This window comes from Cataglyphis hispanica, chromosome 5, assembly GCF_021464435.1.
Source record: "Cataglyphis hispanica isolate Lineage 1 chromosome 5, ULB_Chis1_1.0, whole genome shotgun sequence".
Classification (NCBI taxonomy): domain Eukaryota; kingdom Metazoa; phylum Arthropoda; class Insecta; order Hymenoptera; family Formicidae; genus Cataglyphis; species Cataglyphis hispanica.
In genome coordinates this window covers 8,979,734-9,001,876 of record NC_065958.1, presented here as the reverse complement: position 1 = coordinate 9,001,876, position 22,143 = coordinate 8,979,734, and the positions used below count along the sequence as shown (strand labels likewise).

At 32.6% G+C, this 22,143-nt stretch overlaps 4 protein-coding genes across 5 annotated transcripts; 1 reads left to right on the top strand and 3 right to left on the bottom strand.

The window, feature by feature from the left end:
- Positions 1–1,044: 1,044 nt before the first annotated feature.
- On the bottom strand, positions 1,045–1,683 carry LOC126849579 (uncharacterized). Its single transcript, XM_050591542.1, has one exon. The coding sequence runs from the start codon at positions 1,681–1,683 to the stop codon at positions 1,045–1,047; it is 639 nt and encodes a 212-aa protein (XP_050447499.1).
- A 10,379-nt stretch (positions 1,684–12,062) lies between these two features.
- Positions 12,063–17,264, top strand: LOC126850129 (kinesin-like protein KIF18A). 2 transcript variants are annotated; one of them, XM_050592827.1, is made up of 3 exons: positions 12,063–12,346; positions 12,903–15,480; positions 16,498–16,750. In XM_050592827.1, exons 2-3 carry the CDS (start codon positions 12,923–12,925, stop codon positions 16,502–16,504), a joined length of 2,565 nt encoding a protein of 854 aa, XP_050448784.1. In that variant the 5' UTR covers positions 12,063–12,346; positions 12,903–12,922; the 3' UTR covers positions 16,505–16,750. The 2 variants fall into 2 exon arrangements, with proteins under 2 accessions (XP_050448784.1, XP_050448783.1); XM_050592826.1 differs by lacking the exon at positions 16,498–16,750 and adding an exon at positions 16,759–17,264 and having other exon boundaries at positions 12,108–12,346.
- A 61-nt stretch (positions 17,265–17,325) lies between these two features.
- LOC126850154 (uncharacterized) lies at positions 17,326–18,414 on the bottom strand. The gene is made up of 3 exons (XM_050592869.1): positions 17,823–18,414; positions 17,502–17,685; positions 17,326–17,424 (listed from the first exon to the last, which is right to left on the bottom strand). The coding sequence occupies exons 1-3, from the start codon at positions 18,074–18,076 to the stop codon at positions 17,392–17,394; spliced, it is 471 nt and encodes a 156-aa protein (XP_050448826.1). The 5' UTR covers positions 18,077–18,414; the 3' UTR covers positions 17,326–17,391.
- A 10-nt stretch (positions 18,415–18,424) lies between these two features.
- Positions 18,425–19,869, bottom strand: LOC126850145 (28S ribosomal protein S35, mitochondrial). The gene is made up of 4 exons (XM_050592852.1): positions 19,738–19,869; positions 19,486–19,617; positions 18,798–19,414; positions 18,425–18,705 (listed from the first exon to the last, which is right to left on the bottom strand). The coding sequence occupies exons 2-4, from the start codon at positions 19,610–19,612 to the stop codon at positions 18,439–18,441; spliced, it is 1,011 nt and encodes a 336-aa protein (XP_050448809.1). The 5' UTR covers positions 19,613–19,617; positions 19,738–19,869; the 3' UTR covers positions 18,425–18,438.
- Positions 19,870–22,143: the final 2,274 nt, after the last annotated feature.

Genomic DNA, 22,143 nt, shown 5'->3' with positions numbered 1-22,143 from the left:
TTTCCGAGTTCAATTCCACAGGCATCTCAATAAAATTTTTTTATATATTTTGTTATATAAATATTATTATATTTTGTGTGAGAATATTTAGAACAATTGGTAAAATTTTGAAAATATGTTAGCCATTTAGTAACTATACACATATATTGTACATATATGTATAAAAAATTTATTTTATGTATATATTAATAATATCTTGTAATAAATCAATAAGAGAGAAAATTTAATGATTATCTTAAATATATTGCACATATTAACATATTAACATATTTTTATATATATTTTAAATATAAATATAATTTTTACACAAAATATAATAACATTTATATAATAAAACAAAAAATTTTGTTAAAACATCTTATGTGGGATTAAACTTGAATCTATTGCTATGTGACTGAACATCTTGCATTTCGCTTTATATACGCTTTCATGCTACCAGTATTCATGTAGTATATGTGCAATATCAGTATAATTGAAGAAAAATAATATATAATTATTAGTATATGAAACTGCGATTACGATTGTTAAAATGTATGTCAAAAATGTAATGTCAAATAAGGATTGACAATCGTGCTATTTCTATTCCGCTGTCATAATACATATGAAATATCGAGAACAAAGCAAAAAAACATCAAGTCTAAACATCAAGGCATCCGTGATTTATATATTGTATATTTGTTCACTCTATTATCTATTATTTTACTATTTTTATTAGTCTTCTTCTTCTTCCTTTTGAAATAGGCTTAGAGCCTGTCTTTCCGATCATTTCGCCTCCTGTAATCCAGATGTCCAACTGTCCATTCATCTTTTTGGGGGCCTTCCTGGAGGTCTTCTGGATCTCAGTTTCCCATCTCTCGCTATTCTCGCCATCCTTTCCTCCCCCATCCTGGATACATGTTCATTCCATTCTCGTCTCGTCTGCCTTAAGCGGGGAGCACACACTTTTGCATAAGCGCATAACAATAAGCAAGGAAATTGATTGGTTCATTTTCTTATGCATACATTTCTAGACCAATCAATTTCTTTATGTTTATGGTTATGCGCTTATGCAAAAGTGTGTGCTCCTCGCTTTATCCATCGGATAATATCTTGGACGCCGCAGATTTCCCTGACCGCCACGTTGGGTACTCTGTCCCTGAGTGTGTACCCCGCGATGGCTCGGAGAGTCCGCATCTCTGTCGTGCGGACCATGCTTTTGGTTTTTCTGATGTCTGCTCTGGTCTCCGCAGCATACGTCATAATTGGTCGGACGCAGGTTTTATAGATCTTTACTTTGGCTTCCCTCTTCATGTGTTTGTTCCGCCAAATGATTTCTTTTAGGCACCCAGATATTCTTGCCGCCTTGTCGATCTGGCCCTGGACCTCCTTCTTTCTGTCCTGATTAGAGGATATTTCTACTCCCAGATATTTGAACGACATGACCTGCTCTATGATTTCATCGTTTACGGCCAGCTTACACCTGATGGGTTCCTTTGCGATGACGAGGGATTTGGTCTTCGGCACTGAGATCATCATGTTATATAGTGTCGCCGTCAAGTAGAATTGGTGTAGCAGTTTTTGCAGCTCATCCTTGTTCTCGGAGATTAGCACTGCGTCGTCGGCATAGCACAGTATGGTCAATTCTCCTTTGTCTGTTCTGAGTCCGCAGCCCGCCCTCCTTACGTCGGCTATTATCTTGTCCATTACAAGGTTGAAAAGTAGCGGGCTGAGAGAGTCGCCTTGCCTTATTCCTGTTAAAATTGGGATTTCCTCTGTCAGGCTGCCGCTGACGCGGATCTGTGTTGTGGTGTTGGAGTTCAGGGATTTGATGGCTTGTACTATTTCCTCAGGTCCTCCTCCATCAGGATATCTGTGACGTCGCTGAGCCTGACTCGGTCAAAGGCCTTGGTCAGATCGACAAAGCACATATAGGCAGGTTTATCGAATTCGATGGTCTTCTCGGTTATCTGGCGCACTATGAATATTGCGTCTATTGTGGACTTATTCCTCCTAAATCCTTGCTGCTCTTCACTCATTGGGATCTTCTCTGATATCTTATTTGCCAGGATCCGTGTGAAGAGTTTCATTGCCGCGCTAAGGAAAGTCACTCCGCAGTAGTTCTCTGGCTTCTTCTTGTCTCCTTTTTTGAATATTGAGATGGTTATGCTCTTTTTCCAGTCAGATGGAACGGTCCTGTTGGTGAGGACTTTCTGGAATAGCTTGGCTAGTTCCGAGTGAAGGTCTTTCCCTCCATATTTCACCAACTCACTGTGCAGCCCATCGAGTCCAGGCGCCCTTCTGTTCTTCAGTGTCTTGGCGAGAGACTCCACAAGCTCAACGCCGATCTGTGTGTTTACCGCGGTCCGTTCTGGCGGTGTCGCCGGTAAACGGTCGTCATCCTCCCGGAACAGCCGTCTGAAGTATTCCATCCAGTCTTCTTTGGAGATTTTTTGTGATTGGACATATTCATTCACTTCCTGTTTTCTGCATCTTAACATTCCCCACACCTTCCTTTGGGCTCCGTATAGATCATGTTTCATATTAGCAGTGAAGGTCGCTCAGTATTCTTCCTCGATTCTCCGCATTCCCGCCTTTGCGAGATTTCTTATGTTCTTATATCTCTGTCGTTCTTCGGGGATCCTGTTGTTGAGATAATTGAGGTATGCCTTCCTCTTCTCTTTTGCCAGTTGCTTTGCCTCTTTCGTGCTTCCACGTCTTGTGTTGTGTATCGGCATTTTTGTTCACTCTCCTAGTGCCTCTTCTGCTGCCATAGTCATATGGCTCTTCTTCCATCCAGCTTCCACATCGTCCTCATCTGCTGTTCTCCCCTATCTTCTGTCTCAGCCGCCACTCGTACAGAGCCTTTATAGTATCGTCCTGGATCGACTTTATGTTAAGTTTTTCTACCATCACCGGTGGCGGTCTCCTCTTGAGCTGTGCGGTGAGCCAGATCTTTCCGAGGACGAGGTGGTGGTCTGATCCGACGTCCGCCGAGGACAACGATCGTACGTCGACGACCTGTGTTGGATGGACCGCTCTGTTCGAGATTATGAAGTCTATCATAGATGTTTGGCCTCGCGAATTTGCCCAGGTTATCTTGTGTTGGTCCTTGTGATCATAATAAGTGTTGTTTATTCTTAATCTGTTTTGCGCACAAAAAACAACTAGCTTTTCCCCGTTGTCGTTGATGTGTGCTTCGTTAAATCTTTGCTTTACCCCGACCACAGCTGCGTTGCCAATTCTCGCGTTTAGGTCTCCCATTATCAAGATTTTGTGTCCTTCCGGTATCTTATCTATCTCTTCTTGTAGAGTTTCGTAAAAGTCGTTTATTTCTTCTTTATTCTTATTGCTGTCAGGTGCATAAACGATGATAAGATGAATTTTTTCCCTGCCTATGTCTAGCGTCACTTTCAGTATTCTTTCGTTTTGTTACGTCTCAGCGACGCTCTTTCTCTCTCTATACCTCAGTTAGTGAGAAAAAGATTGCTCTCTACTTTTATAGGGCAACCTGATTCCATCGGCTATACCCCAGGGACGCCGAGAGCTAGGACTAATCTAGTGGATCTAGGGGAATGATGTAGGCGCGAAACTAGTTGGTTACTAGAAAGTTTTACCAGGTATTTTAGGGATATAGACGCAACTAGGTATATGTAATTCGAAGGTTAATCAAGTTTAAAGAATAGAATTTTAATATTATAATAAAAGAAATATATCGGTTATGTGTCTAAATATCTAATATATTCATCTATGTTCAAATGATTTTCAGTTAATTGATATTTTAATTGGGAGCTTAGATCACGAGAAGGAATTGTTAAATTATGTTGATAACTTTCCTTAACATGTATTATATTTTGATATAATTGATTTAGTAATATAAACTCTGGCGTATACGTAAATAGGCCAGTAGGGTCACTTATTAGATAGAGACCGTTATTAGTTAAGTTGATTTTATTATGAGGTTTTATTCGTGAATGTTTTTGAATGTCTCTATGAAATCTATGAGAGGATTTCAGGCGATTTATAACGGCTAGAGAAAAAAAACTCTTTTACAAGATATTATACGAAGTTTTGATTTATTAGTAAAATGTTTAAACTGAGATAGATTAGAAATGCATTTGACGCGTTTCTTTATGCCGGATCAATGGTTCCGTTTTTTACGGCAAGCCCACTTGTATTGCGGGTTCACCATATGCAAGGGGCTTATTACTTAAGATATATATTAATTAGAAAAAGTACAAGAGTTATAGAATTAAGATTCGGAAAGGAATATTATAATAGAAATTAAGAGTAATTAATAAATTGTGGACACTAAATAATAGAGAGTTAGTTAGATCGAATTAATTTATTATGAGAATTGTCTAAGGAATAAGGTCTTTTATTTAATATCAATACTTGATTATATTATGACTCTAAATTTCTGATAGAAAGAGAAGGTTTAGAAAAGAGGTCGAATGTCGCCAGGGCACCGTAATTAGAGCTCGGCAACCAGAGTTAAGGGTTATATAAAGAATTCAAGAAGAAAGGAGGGAGTCGCCAGGGGCCATAAGCGCTCGGCAACGATGGATTTTCGGGAAAAAGACCAAAATGTTGCAAGATTAAGTTAGGTTTAAATGACAACAGTAGTGTATATTTTGCATGGAATTTATAAATCTTACTTAGTGTTGATATTATGGGTGTGTTTTAAAAAATAGTAGGATAATAGATTAAAGTTGACTGATTGGAAACTGTCAGCCACTTGCTAATGCTTGACAGGGGATTTCTTATTATTTAGAGGATGAAAAGGTAATTAAATGATATTAGGGGTTGTCAGTCAATTCAAATAAAGTTTCTAATATTTATGGAAAGGTGGGAATTTATAGTAATTGTAAGTACTTACCGTGATGTGGCAGGAAAATCCTTCCTTCTGTTCAAGTTCTGGTCGTACTCTGTTAGGCCCTTCTCTCGTCCTTTAAGACCTCGGTCGTGGATGAAATAGGCCGGATAAAAGTACACAGACGTATGCACAAAGTTTTTTATTATTTTCTTAGTTTTACACAATTTAACACTGAATCGACAGTAATAACAATTAATATATTAATCGAAATGGTATAGTGAATAGTACGCGAACAATGAACGAATAATACGGAGCGAATACTTGTACGAAATAGTAATGAATTAGTAATGAATAATGTTAACTAAGAATAAATGATCTGAATGGTTGAAGACTTCTTAATTGAATGCCCGAACTGAATTGAATGCTCGAAGATCTCTTAATTGACTGACCGAACTGACTGCCGCTTAATTGACTGCCGAACTGAATGCCCCGAAGGTTCGAAATCGCCGGCTTATATACTGGCGAAACAAAGAGTCTTCGGGCCGTGTGCAGATCACGCGTTACGCTTTGGAAAGTTCTTAGAATGATTCGGTGGAGAAGAAAGATTTTTAACAACAATTCTTCTGAGAATTGTCGATCGATATGTTTATCTGCTTATTAAGTTTCGGCGCTCGTGATCGTAGCCGTCGAGAGTCCGACTTATCGCTCGCAATATCAGGTTTTACTGATATGAGGCCTCTTATGCGCATTCCCTTTAGCTTAATTAATATTTTATAATATAAAATCCTTAATAATATGGTTAATATTTATGCTTATTAATGTATGGAATCATTTGTTCTATTTATTTCAGTTCTGATAATAAGTTGGCAATTTATATAAAGTTATGGCATTCTATAGTTTAAAGAAATAGATCTTTTGGATAACTTATATGTATTATATGTAATGTATGTAATTTATGATTCCATAGAATATAAGCCTCTTGAATTTATATTTATGGTCGTTTGATCGATACTACAATAAACTACTACGATAAAGCATATTAATTTTATTAAAATCATTTCTTTATGGAAGCATTCGCGCATTATATAATAACCTGTTTTAATTAATATGATTTTAATTATTTATAAAGTATAATTGTATTGAATATAGTATTGAAAGTTTTATATGTGATGTTTTGGATAAAATAATTATAAATATTCAACAAATCATAGTCAACAAATTATTATTATATACGTTTTATGATTCCATAAAGTACGGCGCATTTACTCCTCAATTTAAGAGTGAGTAATTATTATATATATATTTGTCTGTATGATTAAATATTAAAATCTTAAAAGTTAGATATTAGTATCGATATTATCGAGTGTGAAACTCGCTCGCAAGTTCATTCTTAAAGTAATCAGCAGGTTAGTTCTATAAAGTCACTGCTGTACAGCTAGCTAGTTCTAAATAATGCTTCCTGATTCGTCGATCTAAGGAATTCTCAATTCCTTGCGCCATCGATTATTATTACTAAAAGGATTAAAATATATTCGGGTTTTAGGCTTAATAACCATGGAACTAGAATGATAAGCGATTAATGAAATTAGTTAACAATTAAAATAAAAGCAAATGGATTACATAATTATTCCATAGGTATTTTGCTGGGATAAAAGAGGTACTTAATTACTAGCTAAAATATAGTTTTTAAAATTGGCAGGACGTTACACAGCTTAAAGATTACTACATTTATTGTGGACCAGGCTTAAAGCAACCAAATTGAAACTTAAGCAACATTGAAAATTCCGTATGAATAAAATTTATAGGGTAAATTCACAGAAAAGCAGAAGCCTTGACCGAAAAGCGGAAAGCAGAAAAGCAGAAGCTAATCAGAACTTGATCTGGTAGTAAAAAATATAACTGAATGTCATTCTGTTGTACCTCTTAGCGTTCCATTTGAACGCTTAAAGCGCTTATAAGCATTGCTTATGCTGTTCCCTTTGGAGTTATAAGCGCTTATAAAAACATTTATGACGTCACTATGACGTCTAACTCGTTCAGCTCACGAACGCTTATTTCATCGAAGTAGGACAATAAAAGCGTGAGCGCTACATCACGTGAGCGTTAAAACGGAACACATCGAACGCATGTAAATGAAAAATGAACGTACCAAAAATCTTAATTGATATTTAAGACATTGCAACTAATAAAATATATAGTATTTTAATAACGGCATAATATTGATTAAGAAATATAATATTTTCTAATTCTATATTATATGAGGAATTTTCATCATCAAAAAATATTTCAAATAACATTGAAATTAGAAAACATAAAATAATAATTTTTTTCTCTACCATTTTGGCACGCTCGCACTGTTTATTTTATTTATTTATTACACTTACACACCCAAAAGGAATGACTTTTGCTTGCAATTCTAAGCACTTAAGCAGCTAATGGAAGGGTTGAAAATAGCGCTTATATGCGTGAGAGTCTTTAAAGCGTGAGCGTCCAAAGCTAACGCACCCTTACTACTGTAACGTCCTGCCAATTTTAAAAACTATATTTTTGGTAGTAATTAAGTACCGCTTTTATCCCTGCAAAATACCTATGGAATAATTATGTAATCCATTTGCTTTTATTTTAATTGTTAACTAATTTCATTAATCGCTTATTAATTTAGTTCCATATGGTTATTTAGCCTAAAACCTGAATATATTTTAATCCTTTTAGTAATAATAATCGATGGCGCAAGGAATTGAGAATTCCTTAGATCGACGAATCAGCAAGCATTATTTAGAACTAGCTAACTGTACAGCAGTGACTTTTTAGAACTAACCTGCTGATTACTTTAAGAACGGACTTGCGAGCGAGTTTCACACTCGATAATATCGATACTAATATTTAACTTTTAAAATTTTAATATTTAACCGTACAGACAAATATATATATAATAATTACTCACTCTTAAATTGAGGAGTAAATGTGCCGTACTTTATGGAATCATAAAACGTATATAATAATAATTTGTTGACAATATTTATAATTATTTTATCCAAGACATCACATATAAAACTTTCAATACTATATCCAATACAGTTATACTCGTATTAATTAAAACAGGTTATTATATAATGCGCGAATGCTTCCATAAAGAAATGATTTTAATAAAATTAATACGCTTTATTATAGTAGTTTATTGTAGTATCGATCAAGCGACCATAAATATAAATTTAAAAGGCTTATATTCTATGGAATCATAAATCATATACATTACATATAATACATATAAGTTATCTAAAATATCTATTTCTTTAAACTATAGAATGCCATAACTTTATATAAATTGCCAACTTATTATCAGAACTGAAATAAATAGAACAAACGATTCCATAAGTTAATAAGCATAAATATTAACCATATTATTAAGGATTTTATATTATAAAATATTAACTAAGCTGAAAAGAACGCGCATAAGAAGCCTCATATCAGTGAAACCTGATATTGCGAGCGATAAATCGAATGGACTCGCGACGGCTACGACCACGAGCGCCGAAACTTAATAGGCAGATAAACATATCGATCGACAATTCTCAGAAGAATTGTTGTTAAAAATCTTTCTTCTCGGAAGTCCTCCACTGAATCATCCTAAGAACATTCCAGAGCGCAACGCGTGATCTGCACGGCCCGAAAACCCTTTGTTTCGACAGTATATAAGCCGGCGATTTCGAACCTTCGGGGCAGTAAAATCGGAGCAGTCAGTTCGGGCAGTCAATTCAGTCATTTAATTACGAGCTCTTCAAGCATTCGAATCATTTATTCTTAGCTAACATTATTCATTACTAATTCATTACTATTTCGTACAAGTATTCGCTCCGCCTTATTCGTTCATTGTTCGCGTACTATTCACTATACCATTTCGATTAATATATTAATTGTTATTACTGTCGATTCAGTGTTAAATTGTGTAAAACTAAGGAAATAATAAAAAACTTTGTGCATACGTCTGTGTACTTTTATCCAGCCTACTTCATCCACGATCGAGGTCTTAAAGGACGAGAGAAGGGCCTAACAGAGTACGACCAGAACTTGAACAGAAGGAAGGATTTTCCTGCCACATCACGGTAAGTACTTACAATTACTATAAATTCCCACCTTTCCATAAATATTAGAAACTTTATTTGAATTGACTGACAACCCCTAATATCATTTAATTACCTTTTCATCCTCTAAATAATAAGAAATCCCCTGTCAAGCATTAGCATGTGGCTGACAGTTTCCAGTCAGTCAATTTTAATCTATTATCCTACTATTATTTAAAACACACCCATAATATCAATACTAAGTAAGATTTATAAATTCCATGCAAAATATATACTACTGTTGTCATTTGAACTCAACTTAATTTGGCAACACTGCTCTTTTTCCCGAAAATCCATCGTTGCCGAGGGCTTATGGTGCCCCTGGCGACTCCCTTTTTCCTAAATTTTGACCTCGTTGCCGAGTGCTTATGGTGCTCCTGGCGACTCCCTTTTTCCTAAATTTTGACCTCGTTGCCGAGCGCTTATGGTGCCCCTGGCGACTCCCTTTTTCCTAAATTTTGACCTCGTTGCCGAGCGCTTATGGTGCCCTTGGCGACTTCCTCCTTTCTTCTTGAATTTTTTATATAACCCTTAACCCTAGTTGCCGAGCGCTGATCTAGGTGCCCTGGCGGCGTTTCCTATCAATTTAAAAACCTCCCACTAGAAATGACAACAGGAGATTAAATTGAAATCCAATTTATTATCTAATTTTCTGAACACAACCCAATCCTTGAATCTAATTGCCGAGCTCTAATTACGGTGCCCTGGCGACATTCGACCTCTTTTCTAAACCTTCTCTTTCTATCAGAAATTTAGAGTCATAATATAATCAAGTATTGATATTAAATAAAAGACCTTATTCCTTAGACAATTCTCATAATAAATTAATTCGATCTAACTAACTCTCTATTATTTAGTGTCCACAATTTATTAATTACTCTTAATTTCTATTATAATATTTCTTTCCGAATCTTAATTCTATAACTCTTGTACTTTTTCTAATTAATATATATCTTAAGTAATAAGCCCCTTGCATATGGTGAACCCGCAATACAAGTGGGCTTGCCGTAAAAAACGGAACCATTGATCCGGCATAAAGAAACGCGTCAAATGCATTTCTAATCTATCTCAGTTTAAACATTTTACTAATAAATCAAAACTTCGTATAATATCTTGTAAAAGAGTTTTTTTTCTCTAGCCGTTATAAATCGCCTGAAATCCTCTCATAGATTTCATAGAGACATTCAAAAACATTCACGAATAAAACCTCATAATAAAATCAACTTAACTAATAACGGTCTCTATCTAATAAGTGACCCTACTGGCCTATTTACGTATACGCCAGAGTTTATATTACTAAATCAATTATATCAAAATATAATACATGTTAAGGAAAGTTATCAACATAATTTAACAATTCCTTCTCGTGATCTAAGCTCCCAATTAAAATATCAATTAACTGAAAATCATTTGAACATAGATGAATATATTAGATATTTAGACACATAACCGATATATTTCTTTTATTATAATATTAAAATTCTATTCTTTAAACTTGATTAACCTTCGAATTACATATACCTAGTTGCGTTCATATCCCTAAAATACCTGGTAAAACTTTCTAGTAACCAACTAGTTTCGCGCCTACATCATTCCCCTAGATCCACTAGATTAGTCCTAGCTCTCGGGTCCCTGGGGTATAGCCGATGAAAGCAGGTTGCCCTATAAAAATAGAGAGCAATCTTTTTCTCAAAAACTGAGGTATAGAGAGAGAAAGAGCGTCGCTGAGATGTAACACCGGTGAAAGCAGGTTGCCCTATAAAAGTAGAGAGCAATCTTTTTCTCACTAACTGAGGTATAGAGAGAGAAAGAGCGTCGTTGACGTAACAAGCTGTAAGAAATTAACCAATCACAGTTGAATGTAAGAAAAATAATCGAATATGATTGGTTAATTTCTTAGAGCTAAGGCTTATCTATTGTAGATCTTCCGGCCTTAATGTTTGAACGTAATTGGTTAATTCACTTACGTCTTGGGTCTTACTGCTTAAGTTTTTTTTTGTGTGCCATGGCCCATAAGCAGTAAGACTTAAAATGTATCCGAATTGACCAGTCAAGGCTATTGCACGTTAAAAAATTTTAGTCGTTATCATAAGGCCGTAAGAAAATTGACCAATCACAATCAAACATTTTAAAACATAATAAGAATGTTGAACTGTGATTGATTGATTTACTTATAGCTTTACGATTACAACTAAAATTTTTTAACGTGCAATGGCATCAAGGATTCAACCAATCGCAATGCTTAATTCGGTTGTCGTGTCGTTACGGACGTTTACGAAACATTCTTATTATGTTTTAGAATGTTTGATTGTGTTTGGTCAATTTTCTTACAGCATTATGATTACGACTAAAATTTTTTAACGTGCAATGGCCTTTACGTTACAGTTACGATTACGGTTACGGTTATGGAAAGTGTGCGATCGGCTTAAAATTCTATATAGATGAAATTCTTAAGGGCCAATTTCACCACCTTCTGTGTTAAGTTTAAGTTAACCGACGGTTAAAATCAGCAGGGTGGCAACAGAAAATAGAGGAGAATGAAAACCAAGCATTCTTATCATTTCAGTTGCCACCCTACCATTAATCTAACCGAAGAATGATGAAATTGGCTCTAAGTTTTTTTTATGTACCATAGCCTTACATCTCTCCTCTTTGCATTAAATTCACTTAAGAACAAACTTTTCGTATAGTTCTATAAAGCTTATTTGGTTGCGAACTCGGTTGCGATTGGAGTTATGGTAGTTGGCCAATTAACTTGCTTTGTTCTGATTGGTCAACTTGCAACAATGGCGGAAGGAATGGTAAAAATATTAAAAATTTGTTAACAATTTTTTTTAAATAAACGGGCAACTACCAAACATTTTGAATGCGGTACCAACATTAGCAATCAACGATTAAATGATTGGTAAAAAAAATCCATAATAGTTAAAGTGGGGGGGCTAAAAAAAGAGTAAAAATTTGTTTATTTTTTTGTGAAAAAACGGAAAACTACCAAATGTTTTGAATTTGATATCAACACTATCAAACAACCACCAAACGATTGGTAAAAAAAAATTCACAATAGTCAAAGTTGGAAGGGGGGGGGGGGGCTAACTTTGGTGTGGTCCTTGATGTGCATAAAACGAATCGAATAGTTCATCGGCCGGCCGACAGAGGTCACCGTAGTTTTTCCTTCCGATTCTTAAATTAAAATTCAAAACTGAAACATAAACGCTAACGGTTTTTCGCATGTGCTTGATGTCGAATATTTATTCATTGATACGCGTCAGTTTTAATACATTTTCCTCTCACGATAAAACTTGCTTCGAGTAGAGTGTTCACGGATAAGAGGAGCTTGTTTTTGGAATCAAAACAATTTTTGAAGTTACAGCAATAGCTTGTCATATAGTAGATACAGCTGTATCACGATGTGAGGACTGATGAGAACAATTGAGTAAGCATGCTTTTAATTCTGCTTTTTTATTATTTCGACGAAACGTGATATCCGAGAAAGATGGTATAATATAGTTAGAATTATTTAGAATTATCTAATCATGTATAAAATTACACATGTCAGATTTTTTTTTCAACTAATTTTACAGAGTGTTAAAAAACGGATCACATTTTTTAGAGCAAGTAGTATTGATCAAAATAAGAAAAAAAAGTCTAATTAACAAGATCCCTACAATTAATATTTTCGACGATCAGACTATTTTTTTATTTGAGCCGTTTTCTTGTTGATTGTGTCTATAATGCAATAAACAATATGTTTATTGCATTATAAACACATAAATGTATTAATAAATACATTTAATTACATTAATTACATATTAATTGTAGAACCCATATTAATTATACATTTTTTCTTATTTTGATTAATACTACTTGCTCTCAAACTATGATTCTTTTTTTTAATACAAATTTTTTTAATAATGTATATATTTATCTAATAGTATTATACCTATTTTTTTACTATATTTAACTAAATAAAAACTATTAATATTTCACAGTCTACAAAAGCATAAAGGCAATGGTTTTCAATAAGAAAGATCTCAGTAAAGTAGTCTCGCCTAGCAAAACTATGAAGGCGATGGGAAAAAAGCTGTTTCAGAGTGGCGAATTGGTCAAGCCGAGCACAAGCGGCACTGCAATTGTTCAAAGCGAGGATACTTCCGAGATATCTATCAAAGTAATTGTGAGAGTTCGCCCGTATAATGAACGCGAGCTGCAGGATAATAGCAGAACAGTAGTTGAGGTTGTCGACGATAAGATGTTGATTTTTGATCCGAAAGTGCGGGATACACCATTTTTCTTTCACAATGTAGCGCAAAAAAGTAGGGATATGCTGAAGAAACAGAATAAGCAGTTGCAGTTCATTTTTGACAGGATTTTTAGCACGACATCGACCAATATTGATGTTTTTGAAGGAAGCACCAAGAGCTTGATTACTAGACTCCTCGACGGCTACAATTGCTCTGTGTTTGCTTATGGTGCCACTGGCGCTGGCAAAACTCATACTATGCTGGGCAATAAAGAAGATCTTGGTATTACGTATCGTACTGTAGCAGAGCTCTTCTACGAGATCGAGAAACAAAGTAAACATCGCGAATTTCACCTAGGTGTATCTTACTTGGAAATATATAATGAGAATGTACAAGACTTGTTGCATAAGTCAGGCCAATTACACTTGAGAGAAGATGGTAGATGTGGAGTTGTAGTTGCTGGTTTAGAACCAGTTGCTATCCAAAGCGCTGAAGAATTATTATTACTATTGGCAGAAGGTAATAAAAATCGTACTCAACATCCAACAGATGCAAATAAGGAAAGTAGTAGAAGCCATGCAGTTTTCCAAGTATATATCAAGATAATTAATAAGTTGGATAGTCAAGTGCAGAGAGTCAAGTTGTCTATGATCGACTTAGCAGGATCTGAAAGAGCTTCAGCTACTGGTTGTAAAGGTGTAAGATTTAAGGAAGGCGCTAATATTAATAAATCTTTACTGGCCCTTGGAAATTGTATAAATAATCTAGCAGATGGTATAAAACATATTCCATATAGAGATTCCAAACTCACGAGGCTACTGAAAGATTCACTTGGTGGTAATTGCCATACTGTTATGATAGCTAATATTGGTCCCTCTAGCCTTAGTTATGAAGATACATATAATACTTTAAGATATGCAAATCGCGCAAAGAAAATCAAATCATATGCCAAAAAGAATGTGTCTTGCGAAATGCATGTTGCTGGTTATATCAAGATAGTGGAGGAACAAAAGAAGGAAATAGATATTTTGAAATCAAAATTAGCAGCTTTTGAGAATGGATCATCGCTGGTAAATAAACCAAATAAATTGATGTTGGAAATGCATTGCAAACTTACAAAGTTATATGAAAAGAAGAAAGATTTGATTGAGAAAGTGCTAACTTTGGAAAGTTCCGATAAGATTTTAGCTTGCAGGATACTTTATAAGAAAGATGCAGACGATAGACTGTATAATTTGACAACAGCTGCCAATGATTTGTCAGTGGAAGAACACAACGCTAGTGGAAAATCTCGTATCAACAAATCTTTACATTACTTCCAACGGCAAAGAGATTCTCTCAAAACACAAATGCAAGCGACATGGCAGAAATTATGTTCGGTTGAGACAGAAATACAAGAAATAACTACTTCTCAATTAAAAGTTAAACCTTTTGATGAGAATTTACAAAGTAAATTGTCTTTGCAAATTTCCGACATTGAGAAATGTTGGATTCCCTATATGCAGCAACACATGAAGAAATTTTGTAGTCTCCTGCAATGTGAGAGGCAATCAATTAACACTATAATGAAAGTAATGAGTAATACATTGCAAAATTATTACAATATGGTGAAAGGCTATGGAACAATGACTGATAAAATGCAACTGGAATTCAAAGAATTAATAAAGTTGCTTGAAGGTTTCCGAAATATCAAATGGTCTGATTCTGACACAGTAAGCAATGAGGAAAATTTCAATGTATTTACTTGTTTGAGTATGGATGTAATGGATCCTTTAAATAATCCTATACCAGCTGTTGCGATAACACCGGAAGCAAATGAGAGATGCGACGATCAGACTACGAATATTTTGAATTTTACTTTTGACGCTGCTGCAAATGAGAATAACGATATCGATAATGTCTTTAATTTAGGCAACGAGAGTAATAGTCATGAAAATAATGTGAATGACAAATCTGTGCAAGAAATTCCACGTGAGAAAACTACTGTAAAAATAACAAGAAAACGTGTACTATCTGATAAAAACAGCGAAAACAACAGCACACCTCCAAAGCAGATGAGAAAGCTATTAACGAATAATAAAAGTATTGTACAGAATAATAGTCGAGTAGATAAGGAGAATATGAATAAGAAGCCTACTCAAATGAGCGCCAAGAGCATTGCAATTTTAAATAAGTTAAAGAGTAATACAACTGCTCTTACACCGACTTCATCTCGGCACAATAATGCCGAGGAAAGAACGGATGTGGCGCTTAAGGTGATACGTAATAAAGAGAGACGCGGCATTATGACTACGCATCCATATCATAAATCTACTTTTGGAAAGAGGTAAATAATAAACAAAATTTTTAGTGTAAGAAGTTAACATCTTTATCAAACATTAAGAATTTATTAATAGTATTTAAAATAGATGAACAGATAAATGTTCTAAATATATAAATAAATGTTCTAAATAATATCAAAATATGAAGCAATTAACATATACATAAATTAAGATCAAAAAATTTATTTATTTAAATTTATTCTTAAAGATAAATTATTATATATTAATATTATTTTTTTATATAGTCTTTGTGCACTTCAATGCAATGCTTTTAACATATTTGAAAAAGTTGAAAATATATAAATTATTTAAAATATATAGTGTTGTTTTATTAGAATTATATAAATATGCTTGGAAGAATTTTTTGACATAAGCCAGAGGATTTCTTATACAAAATTTTATAATTAGATGATAGAATGATTTCTGTTTTTCATTTTTGTTCATTCTTTTTTTAAAGATTTCTTCCAATATTTTGGAAAAAAATAATCTCTTCAAATTGAGCACTAAATCTTTGTATCTGTTGCTTTAATACTTTCATTAATCGGAAAATAAATAATATCGTGTTGTAGAAGATAAACACTAATACTTTGCTCATTCATTTTGACTTGCTTGAAAGAAGAATCGAGTAACAATTACACAGGCAGCTATAAAGACTTCCTTTCAATTATCAGTGTTATTTGATTTTACATTTAATTCTAAGCAACAAATAAATCTTTTATTTAAATTATTCTCTAGATTTTACGCACATAATATACATATATATATATATATATATATATATATATATATATATATATATATTTATTTATTTATTTATTTATTTATTTAGTGTCCCAAAACCAATGTTTTTTTAATAACAGATTTTCTGGTCAATTTGGGAACGATTCTTTTTTTCAGTGAAAATGATGAAGCATCAATAATTTTCGAGTTATAAGTTACTGAAAAAGAAAGATTTTTTGCAAACTAAACATTATGGAGAGAGAGAGTTAAAAGATTAAAATACATTTTTCAATTAATTTTAGAATTTAATAAAAAGAAGGAGAGAGAGAGGAGAGAAAGAATTTTAATTTAAGGCTTAGTTACAAAGACGTGATAAAAAATGGAAAGTTGCAAAAAAATGATGTCCTTTCTTGATATTTGCTTATCGAAGAAAAATTATCTTCAAATCGTTTTGGCCAAAGAATCTATTATTGAAAAAAACGTCCAGCGGCTTTTTTGGGATACCCTGCATGTATAATATTTTAATAATAATAGTTTAATATAAATACAATATTTTATTACAGACCTACTCCAGCTCTACCATCTACTAGAGTTCCATGGTAATATCAGATCAAAATTTGAGACATCTATCTTTTCAATTTAACATTGGGAAAATAGTGGCCTTATCAATATTATGCTAAATAGTTATAATTTTAACAAGGATCCCTCAAAGGAATCCGAATAAAATATATGTAATACTGGATATTGTAATTTTTTTCATAAATAGATCTCTCTTGACTATATGGTTAAAGTTGACTATACAATAAAATGACTTTTTAATATTATCTTATGTCTTAGCTTGAAAAAAAAATATATATATATATATAAATGTAGTAATGCAATATATCAAGAAAATTAAAACGATAATTTTTGTATAACTGTAAATTATTATATTTTGTATGCATGAGAGAGGGAGAGAGAGTGAGAGAGATGTAATTATATTTTTTTTTAAATTATCCAAGATTAATCAAAAAATTTTATCTTAATCGAAATATAGAATTTCTGTTGTGTGTAGAGTGTCGACTACTTGTATTTTTAAGGAAAAAAATAAATCATTTATGGAAATTGCTGAAAGAAATCAATTGTACAATAAGAAAGACAAAAATTACTGTCTAAGATTGCATGTAAATGGCAAAAAATTGTCATTATCTTGTCAATTATTTGCTCTCTAAATCTTCATTGAGATTTTCCTGAAAATTAATGTATCATAATATTTTTACTTTTTTATTATTTGTACTCTATATGCTATTCAATTTGAAATACTTACATATTTCTGCAAAGCGTGTGACACATGTTTCGAAATTTCTGGAATAGTTAAGTCCACGGTCGATTGTCGGCCACTAATTATTGTTGGCAAAATTGATCTCGAATGATCAAAGAGCGAAGCGAATGATTGCAATAGAAATGCCAAAAATGCTAATGATGCTAACACGCTGATGGGATCAAAAGCCCTAAAATATATATGTAACAGAATTAATATCAACATATAATTGCAACAAAAATATTAATTATAATTTAATTATAATTTAAAAATCACTTTTTTTTACTTTATTATCACTTACTCTTATTTAAAATTATTATTACTTACGAATAATAAGCTGGTAGTGTAGATGAATCGAATCCACTGTAGTAACTACGTTGAAGATTTGACTGTTGCCTGCCATAATTGTAAGAATTTACATAAGGGAAAAACATGCTCCTTGATTCAGCCTTGTATATATCCGATAAGTAACATAGAGGTGGATTTCTGCAAGATGATGCTTGACTTGTAGTCTCCGATCTTGCATGAATTTCACAAAGGATTGTATCAAATACACCGAGCAGTAACGAAATTTTCAGCATTTTCTTTTATGCCTATGTTTACCTCACATTTCAACAATAAGGTGTCTTGATGTTTCCGATGCATTATATATATATGTAAATATCAGGAAAAATGATAGCAATCTCATTTTCGAACGCGCTCCAGTTGTTGAAGTAAAACTTAAATTATAGTAAATTCGAATACAGATGTAGATAACAATTCCAATCTCATTACATTATTATATTATTATAATGTATGCCTTTTTTCTAATGAGCGTGAAATTGTGTGTGCATGACAAATTGATTTTAAAAGTAGGACATCCCCTCTCATTTACGGAAACCACAGGATACAATGGTACTGCTGGTAAAACGATAATGAATTTAGTTCGCTTTGCTATTTTGGTTCAACCTTTATTGTCACACTTAAGACTTAACAAATTTTTTACGGCTTCTTTGTATTTATTAACCGAATATTGATCTTCACCGTTGTTTATAAGATCCGAGACGGCAATTTTATATTCTATCGCATGCGGGATAGTTTCGTAATCGTAATCAGTTGGCGTTATCGGCCATGCATACAGAGTTACCAGACTTGTACGACTCTGGCTAGTCTCCCAATCAAAATATTCCATGTCTGCTATGGATTTCTCAGCTTCCCAAGCTTCCACTCTCTACAATATAAAATATTCGAGAATTATGTGCAATAAAAAAAATATAAACATGTATATTGCATTAATTTTCGATTACTGTTAACATTACTTACCCAAGATTCGTGATATACTGCCGTGAGAAGATACCTTGCATATTCTAAATTTTGCTTTTTAGTTGGACATCTATCAGTCGTTATTGTTATTATATCTGTTTCTGGATTGTATTTATTTCCCAGCAATCTCAATAACTTATCTTTAGCATGAGTGTCTAAATGAAGCAAGGATAATTTTACTTGCAGATTCACGATCCTAGCAAGTGGCTCTCTAATGGTTGGCGAAGAGTAACAGTAATCGGATGTTATAATTTCAATGGGAAAATGTTTTCTACACTCTTCTTCATCTTCCAAAGTTGTAGGCCACTTTGTGCAAAATTGTTTCAACGCTTCGCAATGCCTCTGAATTGCTGGTGGTGTTAGATGCAGGAAGTTTGGTATTTTCATGAGTTCAGCATTGGCGTATTTATTTGGTGGCACGCCTTTTTCTACGTATCCTTGACGCAATGGCAGAGGTACTATGGCTGGGTGAAAAGTTCGAGCACCTGGCCATACTGATGGCCAATCCTGATCGACAGGCATGTCCACAGCTCTCGGTGGTGGTATGGATATTTTTCGCATTTTTCGCTTCTCTTGCATAGTCCTCTTCTGTGAGTAAAGTTCCAATACGCGAAATTCTGAAAAATGAAAATATGTAATTGACTTTTTTCTGGTTTCCAACAGATTAGAGTAGATAATTGATGCTAACGTTTTGGCTCGTTGTTTTTTGGTTCCGGGGCATTTGAATGGGGCGTCGATAAAAGTTTCAATGCTTTTGACAAATTTTGAGTGAGGCTTGTCGCTTTAAATTTACACCCAAATGACAACATCTTCATGCACACTTGAAACAATTGCAAATACAATTTTATATAAAAATAATTATTAGTTCTGTGTTGCAGATACGGTCTTCTATAGAAGACCGTAGTTGCAGGTTACAGATAATCATTTGATCTGAACTAACCTGCAAGCAAAGTTCTTTTTAGATTGTGTTCCGAAATTCGCTGCAAATATCGAAAATCTATAGTTTATATTATAGATTTTTGATAATAAAAGTAAATTTCGGAACACGTCTCTAGTCTAAGGGCGAATTCACACCTTGGCAGAAAAGTAGAAAGCAAAAAAACAGTAGCCAATCAGAACTCGCGTTGATAGTAAGACGGAATTAGAGTTCTTGTAACAGAATCTGATCAACACGGCAGTTTTGGCAAAATTCTGCGAGAGAGATAGAAATATATGCCATCTTACTCTAAACGATGCGCATGACAGTGTTGCTGCTACTACATATGGCTACATATGGAAAATGCTGAATTGTGATCAGAAGTATATTCGAAGAATAATTTTGCAAAATGGGTGGGTGTGCTGCACCTTTTTGCAATAATTCCAACATTATTCTAAATATTTTTTAGATATAGGTAATATAAATTTTAAATTATTTCTCATATCTAAATTTAACGATGTTCCTGTTGATCACATTTTAAACTGTTATAAATTATATTCCAAAATTATCAGAAGATTTATTGTTTTGCGTTTACATATTTATGAAAAGAAAAATACCATGCTTAGTAAATGTAGGTATGATAGCAAATCTATGGCTATGCATAATATTTTTTCTTAATGTGCCTTTATCTTGTTTTTTCAATAATTTATTAAATTTTAAAAAATGTTTTGTTTATCATTACATGTTCTATATTTCTATTATTACATAGTATATTATGTATTTTACAATGTTTTTAAATATAAATATTTTAATACAATAAATTATTATTATAATTTTTGTTCTTTATTTTTTTTATCTCCTTTTATTTTCTTACTCAAACTGTCTCTTTACACGTTTCTTGTACAATAAAAATTCTTATGTATATATTGTTTTTACTACGTATATTTTTAATTTTAATTGTGACAATTTACTGTTATTTTGCCATTTCCATTCAAACATCAGCAGGAGTTGCCAAAAAATGGCGGACCAATCAAAAGTTGCTATTACGTGGCCAGACTCTGGATGCAATCATCTATAAACGAAATACAATCGATTTCACATCTATTTTTGTAATTTTATAGTACATGTCGGTTAGTTTTATGGTCTACAATTAAATAATTAATTAAAAATTAATTATGAACTAACAAACAAAAATAAATGCACTACATCTATAAATAAAATACAATTGATTTCGCACATAATTATTTAAAAAAAGTGTTAGTTGTCAGCTAACATCATACGAATTAAAAATGAGCGTCGAGCGTCAGTGTGAAAAGACACCTTTAAAGATTAAGGTGTTGTCTCATGACAGTCAGAATTTTGGAAAACGGAATTTCGAAGAAATTTGCCAATCTGATTTTTCGACTTTTTATGGAGCGATTTTAAGAAGAAACGGAATGCTATTCTAATTTTACCGTCTTTTAATTTAGAAAATTTCTTCATTATCTTCTGTGTCTATATAAAATTCCATTCAAATTTCTCTTTTTTATGGATTTTTTACTGTCCCAATAAGCAAACAATGTTTTTAAAAATTTTTGTAAAATAGTTTTAAAAATATTGTCTTGCTCATTGGAATAATAATTATTTTTTTTGTTATAAAACGGTAAGAATATGTAAATGTTATATATAAATGTTTTGAATTTAAAAAATTCTATAATTATTATTATGGGAAATCTAGTCACAAAAATTCCGGCTTGACAAGCACGTAATTTTTTATCTTGATAATAACTATTTATGAAAAATAACTATTGATAAAAAATTGAATATTTATATATTAATGAAAACTTAACGAACAATATTTATTAACAATAAAAGTTTTCTTTATACGCATATAAGAATCTCTATAACCTTTTAAATAAGTTTAAATTTCTTCAAATAAGTCTGATTGGTTGATCCCCACTCTATTATTTTTCTGAGATTCCATTTTCCGAAGTTCCAAAGTTTGTCATGCTCAAACAGCACATAAATTTCTGATAAATATTTATAAATATTTATTACTATTTTTTTTGAAATATTATATAAATATTTTATACATATTTTGTATATATTAAAAAGAAATAAAAACTTTATTCGATATATTATTAAAATATAGATTAAATATATTATAATATTTATGGTAAGTAAAAAATAAATATTTAAATAATAAAATATTTTGTAAATATTTTTATGATATTTATCATGAAATTTTTATGATCTATTAAATAGCAATTAAATATCTAAGATCTAAGATCACAAAAATATTTTGATGAATATTCATAAAATATTCAAATAATTATTATAAATATTTTGTACATATTTTATAAATATTATGTCTGGGTGAAACAGCACTCCAATAATGTATTCGAATAAAGCAGGTTGACCCAAGGTTGATTAATGACATTAATATTATTG

Coding starts and splice junctions, on each gene's coding strand:
- LOC126849579 (XM_050591542.1), bottom strand. CDS start 1,683: ATGGACAAGATAATAGCCGACGTAAGGAGGGCGGGCTGCGGACTCAGA.
- LOC126850129 (XM_050592826.1), top strand. CDS start 12,923: ATGGTTTTCAATAAGAAAGATCTCAGTAAAGTAGTCTCGCCTAGCAAA. Junction 15,481..16,758: donor AAATCTACTTTTGGAAAGAG/GTAAATAATAAA, acceptor ATTTTATTACAG/ACCTACTCCAGCTCTACCAT.
- LOC126850154 (XM_050592869.1), bottom strand. CDS start 18,076: ATGCTGAAAATTTCGTTACTGCTCGGTGTATTTGATACAATCCTTTGT. Junction 17,686..17,822: donor ACACTACCAGCTTATTATTC/GTAAGTAATAAT, acceptor TATATATTTTAG/GGCTTTTGATCCCATCAGCG. Junction 17,425..17,501: donor CACACGCTTTGCAGAAATAT/GTAAGTATTTCA, acceptor ATTAATTTTCAG/GAAAATCTCAATGAAGATTT.
- LOC126850145 (XM_050592852.1), bottom strand. CDS start 19,612: ATGAAGATGTTGTCATTTGGGTGTAAATTTAAAGCGACAAGCCTCACT. Junction 19,415..19,485: donor AAAAAACAACGAGCCAAAAC/GTTAGCATCAAT, acceptor TTCATTTTTCAG/AATTTCGCGTATTGGAACTT. Junction 18,706..18,797: donor CAGTATATCACGAATCTTGG/GTAAGTAATGTT, acceptor TTTATATTGTAG/AGAGTGGAAGCTTGGGAAGC.